Source organism: Thunnus maccoyii, chromosome 2 (assembly GCF_910596095.1).
Source record: "Thunnus maccoyii chromosome 2, fThuMac1.1, whole genome shotgun sequence".
In the NCBI taxonomy this organism is placed as follows: domain Eukaryota; kingdom Metazoa; phylum Chordata; class Actinopteri; order Scombriformes; family Scombridae; genus Thunnus; species Thunnus maccoyii.
The window spans coordinates 36,778,788-36,787,442 of NC_056534.1; the positions used below are offsets into that span (position 1 = coordinate 36,778,788).

Consider the following 8,655-nt stretch of genomic DNA (forward strand, 5'->3'; position numbering starts at 1 on the left):
CATCTCATGCTTGAGAGCTTTGACTTTTGAAACTTAAGTACATGTTGCCAACTCTTCTGAGCTTTTACTTTAAAGAGTTAGTTCACCCAAATTAAAAAAAAACAAACAAACTTGCTGGCAGTTGTGGTTTTGGTTATATTTATTATAAGTTTAATGTTTCTGCAGCAGCAATACAACTGAGGTAAACTGACGTGTTTGTGGTGCTTGATGAACTGAAAAATTACATTAAAAAAAAAAAAAAGAAAAAATTTCTACCTCTATGTTGTTTTCCAGATTTTCACTGGAACCATTTAAATTGTCCCAATGAGAACCTGTTGACTGTGTGATCTACTGATGACTCCACTAACAGGAACACAGTTGCTGGGAAATAATGTTGCAGTTCAATTTTTAAAATTTATTTATTTTTTTTCCTGTGAGCACCAGAAATTAAAGTCCATTCAACTCAGTCTTATTTCATGTGCTTGGCTCGATGCCTCTAGAGATGTGTGTGTGTGAAGTAGATGTGTCTCCTTTGGGTGACCTGACCTTTTGACATGAAGAACCACCAAACGAGCTCATCGCTGACTACTCACCATGTTGATTCATTTCATACCAGACAGGACAAAACCATAAAAATTCCACATTTTCTTTCTGTACCTTTTCAGAAGTAAAACTGAAGAAGCATGCCACTGATTGCTTACTAACTTATCTTTTTAAAACACAACTTATGTCGTCTTCTGAATTTTAAAAACACTTTTAAACACATCATGTAATACAAGGCCTATCATCCAGTTGTACAGGACAGACCCACACTATAATAAACATCATGTACTTACTGAGTTTAACTGACCTGTCATGCCAGCTGAGTGGGTTTTAAGGCTGAAAAGCTGATGGATGGGCTACAGACAACAAAAACAAATACAAAGCAGTAAGTGATATAAGCAGAGGGGAAAAAACTTGTGCCACACTGAAATACTGCTAGAGCTTTACCCGCCACCATGTTTATGCATTACAGCCCTGAAGACAAAATCAGCCTTAGTTTGCTGCTGTCTGCATTTTTTGTACAGCAATCTCCAAAACAGGATGCTTGCAGACGACGGAATAGAAAGAATAGAAAGGACGGACAAACTCAAAACCACCCAGCAATACAAATTAGCGCTGCGGTAAAATACCAATCTGGCAAAGCTCAGTCTCTGGAGATCACTGGGCGTATTAACAGTTATATTTTTGATGCTGTGGTTTTAAGTACTGTTAGAAAGTTTAAAATTAAAAAAAGGCGTGACTTTAAAATTAGAGTCAACACCTATTAGAACAGCAAACAAACTTCATTTCCTGCAGAGCGTCTGTATTGTTGGGCGTTATTTTGTTTACCCCATGTAGTGCATTATGGGGGGCATGACACTGACATATGAGCAATATTAACATTATACCGTTCATGCATGTTTGAGTGTATACACAGAAAAGAAAAAAAAAGTTAATGAGTCAGGATTCAATTTTGGTCTCTTTCATTTGAAGTATCAGAATTTGAATGTGCACTTCTTTCATGAGTCATGTCATGCAGTATTTGGAACCAGAAGTTGGCCATCTCAGTTTAACACAGGTCATTTAAAAAGGTTTAAACACACTAAATCTGTATTCTGTAACTAATATAAAGCATTTTGTACTTTAATAAAGTCTTTTATTAAGACATATACAATGTAAAGTGGTCAAATGATGGCAAACTTGGTGTTAAAATAGCTGATAACATCTTGTAGTTAAAAAAAAAAGAGCCTGAAGATGTCTAGAAATACAACACCAGTACAAACCTTCATGACTCACCTCCATGTACGTCAGGAAAAACCAGGATTGGATTTCAAGATGGATTTTATTACAACAGTTTCATAAAACATTACAAAGGATGCATACAGTTACCCCCTTTGACCAGGAAATATTAAAACAAACCTGAAATAAGAATAAAGCTAGAGACACGGATGAGTCATGGATTTTTTAACACTACTCAGTTGGAATCATCTTCGTCACTGAGACCCTCACCAACCAAGGTTGGGGACGTAAGTCCAACAGCACCTACGCGTGCTGTGAGGGCCTCAATCAATCTACCAAAAAAAGAAACAAAATAAAAATGAATCAAATGTTTACAAGATAAACTTGCCTTTGTAAGGGGTTGGTACGTTCATGTAACTCCAGCAGCTTCAAAAGAAATATGAATCATTTTAACACACTTCACTTCTATAAACCTGAGTGAAACCTATGGGAAAAAAAAATAATATATATCCTCACATGTAATCAAATAACAACAAGATAGCTGTCAGGAACTTGTGTGGTGTTGTGCTGTTTTTCCAATAAAGATGTTACATTTAATGTCCATGTGTTCTAATGAATTATTTTGTCTTCACCACCACTGGTCTTACTGCTCTTTGCTGGCAGCTAGGTTTGAAAAAGCACAAGGATGAGAGAAAGGTGTTAACCTCAAACCTAATGTGGTGGCTGCTTTGCTGCTTCAGTAGCGTCCAGCCGGAGACATGACAGGCGGCCTCATGCCCATGGGAGGGCCTCCCTGGTAAGGGGGCACCATAGGAGGACCCTGCCCATATGGAGGCATCCCTCCAGGCATGTAGCTTGGCATGCCCTGAGGAGGAGCACCATACTGACCTGCAGAGAGCACAGGGTGGACAGAATGCATCAGATTCAATTATTTATGTCTAATGCATGACTTCAAAATCTGCAAGTCTGACTTTTTTTTTTTTTTAAATTTATTCTTACCATGCATGGGATGCCTCATGCCAGGCTGCTGAGGTGGCAGGCCTTGCTGCGGGGGCATCATGCCGCCCACGGCCGCCACTGGGGGAGCAGCCGCATGGGCCTGGCCCGGCCTGGGTATAAGACGCTGGTAACGGGGTAACTGGGACCTCATTTCCTCCTGTTGGCAGGGACAACACACGAAGCAAACATTCAGACTAAAGAAACACTGATAGGCCCCTTACAGTACAGAGATAAATGCTCACAAAAAAACGCTGAGAAACTGGGTACCAATGTTGGCGTGCCCTGATTTCAGACTGAGGACATTCAAGTTCAGATTCATCCTTCAACATGACCACAAAAGGAGAAACTACCAAGTAAGAGTAAGAATATACAAACTAAATGCTCTTTATGACATTTGGCAGATATGCTTCCATGCTTATATTAATATTTTGAACAGATATGGTGGTAAAAATACTGCAGTAACCTATTATTTTCTATTACTAATTGTACTATTATATGTATCAGTCATTACTTACTGTGAAAAGGGCAAAATAGAAAGCTCAAGCAACTTACCAGTGAGATATCCTCATCAGGGTGGATCAACTTACTAGTTGCACTCGTGGTGGTGAGGGTGGCAGGCTTACTGGTCACTGTGGCTGGGGGTTTGGCCACAGTGCTGCTAGAAGGATTAGAAGAAGAAGTGGAAGAGGAAGAAGAGACAGAGGGCTGGGTGTACGCAGGGAATGTTGCTTTGGGTGGGTCGGAGGAGGAGGCTGTGCTGTGGGAGTTTGAGGCTGCGGCTCCTGAAGCGCTCTGCTGGGCCTGTACAAAAGAGACGATACAGGTAACTGACTGGTGAAGCTAAAATACCACAAACTGGTGCTTCCATACCTTTCCAAGAGTCAAAGGATTTTACATTTGAGACGATCATTATGTAAGACATCACTTTGAGAAGTATAAAGCACCAACATTCAATTTAAGAATGTTTAAATGCCTTTTTTGTATCAAGAGTTAATTGATTATTAGATGAAACAAATCCTGATATACAAGCAGAACCAATCAACTGTGTCAATTCGGACATTTAGATTTCAGATTGTGGGGGGAAAATAATGCCAGCAAGTTATGTACTGCTGCAAGTTGTTTCAAAGCATGATGAGCAGTTATTGCAGAATTCATGCTTCAGATGTTAGGAGGGGCAGCTGATGCAGAACTAAAACTCCCTTGTTATGCCTCATTCTGTGTTAATGAAACAAAGCTCATGCACAGTAATAAAAGCGCACAAACAAACAGTTTGCCAGTTCTTGTCAGGGATAATTATCAATCTCTGACATCATCAATGTCGCCGACATGCTCGTTCTGATGCACAAGTAGGCTAACAAGGCAGATCCTGTTAGTTTAACAACTTCATAATCTACAGGCAGAGTTAATAAATAAGCAACATGCAGCTGTCACAGTCCAAGTCAAAGTCCTGTCTGTGAGCGTACTTGTGGAGTGTTAGGAAAGGGAGGCTTTGAGGAGGCAGACTGAAGGTCTGCAGGTGGAGAGGAAACGGCTGCTGTGCTGCTGTGAACACCAGAGCCCATCTGCAGCATGATGGAAAGGAGATCACAGCATTGGCATGTCACATGTCTACATAATCTATCCAAATTTAATTATGAGAACAAAATTTACTACGTGAGAGTGACACCGGTTTTTTAAAAAATAAAATGGGAGTGGAGGAGACAGAAAAAGAGGAACAACTGACGACAGAATATGAGGAAACTGGTCATCAGAAATGTTGAGATATAAAATCTTTACACAATCTTCCTGAATACTGTGTGTGAGTGTGCAAGTGTGTGAGTGTGTGCTGTAGAGGGTTGCATGGTAATCACCTGTGCTGCACTGGGGAAGAGAGGTTTGGTGATGGCGGGCTGGGCTGCTGGTACTGCCGGTCGACTGGGTATCACTCCTGCTGCGGGGGCTGGAGCCATGTGGGGCATCCCTGGCCTCGGAGCCATGTGAGGTGGCATTCCTGAGTAATCAACCAGACAGTCAGCTTACTAAAGGAGTTCTCTGGTTTCCATCACATGAAGCTCTCCAGGGGATCACTAACCTTTTGAGGAACTCAGAAACTAAACTTGCATTTGGAACAAATGAATCAGGGAACTTTCCAAAGAATCTGAAACTTCAAAGGTGGGTTTGATGGTCTGACCGTCACAGATTGGTTTAACACAAACACCGAGGCTACAACTTCATTCATAAAACAAGGAAGTACTCTGGTATTGACATGATGAGAGCGGACATTTCTCATGATTTGTTAGTGTTAAAAATCTTCATGTCAAACAGTTCGGCTCTGTTGTCGGCTTTCCAACTTGTTTTAAAAAAAAGACAGTGTGACTAAGCTGAGAACGCAAGCGAGCAAGAGACAAGAAAGTGACCTGCGGTTGAGCTGAGAGTGAATCTAATTCAAACATCAAGATTCATCAAAAAGCAGAAGTCACTATTTTGATTCCTTGTGAATGCAAACTGTGTTTTAAACCGCTGACATTTTCAATCTGTCATGGGTCTAATTTGCCTAAACTTCATCGGTCTTCAGATGTGATGCAACTGCAAACCAGCACACAAAAGGGACTTTTAGTCCAAAGTTCCTGAAACCTTTTGGTCAACAAGAGCTGCAAGTTTAAAAACACAAGAGAATTTCAAAGAGCTGTGATGGTCCTAAATTCTTTGTCTGAAATCCGTTATTTAAATGGAAGAAATTGTTCAACTGCTCTGCCCAACAGCAATGCAAGTTATAGTTTGTGAGCCACAACGATGGTAAAAAAGTATTAAATTGAGTTATGATAAATAAACAGACATCCATTTTCATATGTTTAGGCTTTCAGTAGTGTGGCTTTCCGTGGTACAGTGTCATAAATCAAACACTTCACAGACAATATTGTTGGAAAATAAATGACAGCTTAAACCACCAACAATTATTCAGTCAATTGATGTGTAGAGAGGGTTTGAAATCTCTCATCAGAAACACAGAACTCACCTGGGGGAATACCAGGCATCCCTGGCATCATTGGAGGCATCATCCCTCCCATTGGCATCATGCTGCAAAAGGCATTCAGATCAGAAGTTGTTGTTGTATGAGCATGTAATCAATACAGTCTACCCTATAATAAAACTGTAACCTCAAAACAGAGCATGGCACAATTAATGAGCGAGTTCCTACCCTGGTGGCATTCCATGCATACCAGGAGGCATGCCGTGCATCATGGGAGGAACACCTGGCATCATAGGAGGCATTCCTGTAACAATGAATAAGAGGACGTTGCTCTGTTTACCGAAAATTCAACGGTGCATCACTCCACACAGGCTGCTACACATCTTGGTAACTGAACACAACAAAAGAATGCATTTGCAATTATCCCACACCCTCTCAAAGTTTTCCAAGCTGGGTTTAGACGGTGTTTTGCACTCTGTTTTGCTACATTTTTATTAGATTGCAGGTCTGAACCTGTGGACGCTGTCAATGCTTCACAGCATTAGCACAGGATTAAACAGCTATTGTTGAAGTAAATACATATATACACATGAAAAACACATAAACGAGAGCTGAAAAAGTCAATCCATAAACAGATTATTAAATCCAGAGACGGGATGAAGACAACATATCTAAAGCACAGAATAGTGGGGGTTTAAGTTTGTCATTGTTACAAAAAAAGTATTGCAAGTTATATTTAAATCTTCAGCCCTAAAGCGGTCCTTGCCTTGATATCCGCCAGGAGGCATCCCAGGTGCACCAGCCACAGGTGGTATCCCAGGCTGAGCCATCGGAGCCGCGTAGCCTGGCTGGGGCTGGATACCAGCAACCTGCTGAACCGACGGTCCGGCTTCATCATCGTCATCGTCCTCATCAGAATCGTCCTGATTGTTTGACTTTTTCTTTTGACTCTCTGTAAACAGAAAGGTAATGCTCATACTAAAAAGGTGCACAAACTAAATGTTAATTAACTCAAGCTTTCACAAGGTGAGGGTTAGTGGGTTCATATGATGTAAGCAAGCTGCCTTCAATAAGAAAGAAGAATATATCACATGATAATGTTATACATTACCTGAAATATTTCTTAACCTTGTATGTGTGTATCAATTAGACAATTCCATAATACAGTCTAAGAAAACATTTAATTCAGTCATCTAGGCTAGCATCTGCAAAGATTCATTCATTGGTCTTTTTTCAAATTAACCAGTAAAGTACGCGGAGTTGTACAAACCTTGTGATTTCTGTTCTAACGTTCGTCTTCTTTCCTGCATGTCTTTCTCTGGAATTCCCTCCATGCCGTAAATCTCCAGCTCGATGTCTGTTCTTCCAGGAATTGCATTTGGTACACTGTCAATCGTCTCTTTGTGTACCTGAAACACATGCAAAGTGAGCAAGCACATACTGCAACAACAAATGCAAATTTGTTCTACACTATGAGGAAACTCTATGGACAAGAAAAACAAGACACCCACCTGCATGCAATGAATAGCCAAGCCCGGGCCAGTGTACAACTTTTTGTGGCAAATGTGACACTTAAAATGCTTTGCTTTCTGATGCTGAATGAGGATCTTCTCATCATCAAAGTCTCGATTGCAATACCTTGAGGGAGGAGTTATGGATTGTGTTCGAAAACTGGAAACGTGCGCAGCAAAACACTGAAAACTGCACGATGCAACACCCAAGTTCAACAAAGCGGATAAACACATACAAGCCTCCAAAACAACGTGAGCGTTGCCCAAACAATCCGCCTGCTTCCTAGAAACGTTAATCCCTATTTACGATCAATGACGAGCAGCACAAACGGTAAGATTACACAACAAGAAAGCAAGACTGCAAACTATTCAACCTTTAAGCTCGAGCCATAAATGATACCCTGGATTGCTAATGTATGGCTAACAGATTAGCGAGCTTCCTCGTAGCATTACCGTGGACTGAGCGTTATCTACTACCGTGTAAATATACTCGAGGCCAACTGTTTTACACACACTACGTATAGACTGGATAAAATCAATAATTACAATTATTTTCAAACCTCCAATGACCAAATAGTTAGGCTTATATTATCTTAAACGCTAAAAACCCACGGAGAGGCTAACGTTAGCTTAGGCCTTCCTTTTGTCAAGCTAACTTCTAACCGCTGCGATTCCTATGTTGGTATTTTGTCATCCATTCAAAAGGATACCAGCACCATGGCTTCATTTGCTTCTTCTTTTTTCGTCCCATCTTTCAATGAATACTGAAAAAGAGGTCGTACAATACAATATCCCAGTCTTATTATCTGTTTGACAACAGCATGCTGTTGGTCCCGTGACGACGCCGAAAATGGCGCTTCGCTGGAGGAAGTTGTAGTGGACGGTCTCGCGTAGCCAGCAAATAGACGTAGCCAGCGTCACGTCATATACACGCCCCCGGATCGTGCGCGCTCACGACAAACCTCTGTCAAAGTTGGTTTTATGTAATTACCTCTTAATGGTTTAGACGGGTGCTATGTCAAGCTTCAAGTTGTGTTGTTTGTGATTCAAGTTTTTTTTATTAACTCTTTGTTTTGCTTCTATGTTTGAGTTCAGATCTCTTTCCCATATTTGCCTTAAAATTTCACAGTTATAGAGTGTTTTCCATCATTTTATAAAAGACATGCTGGTTGTGCATTCATAGGCAAATTAAAAATAGGATAGTAGTTGGTTCCCCTTTTCACTTAATATAACTCCCCAAACTCTTTATGCAGCTCCTTATTTGTATAAACCTCCAAAACTCACACCTGTCCACTAAATCAAAATCACCTTTAAGCTCTTGAAAGGATTGACAAATGTTTGCTCTATACAAATCACTTACTTTTCTAATATTCTTATCCACCCATGATTCCCACAGAATAGTTGTTTTTTGTTTGGTTTTTTTTGCTATTCGGATTAATGCGGTATTGTTTGTGA

General features: G+C 40.5%; 1 protein-coding gene across 3 annotated transcripts; it reads right to left on the minus strand.

Annotated features, from left to right (window-relative positions):
• Window positions 1–519: 519 nt before the first annotated feature.
• Window positions 520–8,098, minus strand: LOC121908995 (BUB3-interacting and GLEBS motif-containing protein ZNF207-like). 3 transcript variants are annotated; one of them, XR_006099344.1, is made up of 12 exons: window positions 7,911–8,098; window positions 7,201–7,327; window positions 6,960–7,098; window positions 6,456–6,641; window positions 5,918–5,993; window positions 5,735–5,796; window positions 4,590–4,729; window positions 3,292–3,540; window positions 2,740–2,896; window positions 2,452–2,628; window positions 2,129–2,166; window positions 520–878 (listed from the first exon to the last, which is right to left on the minus strand). XR_006099344.1 is itself a non-coding variant. In XM_042429347.1 (11 exons), the coding sequence occupies exons 1-10, from the start codon at window positions 7,949–7,951 to the stop codon at window positions 2,477–2,479; spliced, it is 1,329 nt and encodes a 442-aa protein (XP_042285281.1). In that variant the 5' UTR covers window positions 7,952–8,098; the 3' UTR covers window positions 1,825–2,166; window positions 2,452–2,476. The 3 variants fall into 3 exon arrangements, 2 of the variants coding, with proteins under 2 accessions (XP_042285281.1, XP_042285276.1); XM_042429347.1 differs by lacking the exon at window positions 520–878 and having other exon boundaries at window positions 1,825–2,166; XM_042429342.1 differs by lacking the exon at window positions 520–878 and having other exon boundaries at window positions 1,825–2,628.
• Between the last annotated feature and the right edge of the window lie 557 nt (window positions 8,099–8,655).

Coding starts and splice junctions, on each gene's coding strand:
- LOC121908995 (XM_042429347.1), bottom strand. CDS start 7,951: ATGGGACGAAAAAAGAAGAAGCAAATGAAGCCATGGTGCTG. Junction 5,797..5,917: donor ATGCATGGAATGCCACCAGG/GTAGGAACTCGC, acceptor TGCCTTTTGCAG/CATGATGCCAATGGGAGGGA. Junction 3,541..4,589: donor TCTTCCCCAGTGCAGCACAG/GTGATTACCATG, acceptor TCTTTTGTACAG/GCCCAGCAGAGCGCTTCAGG.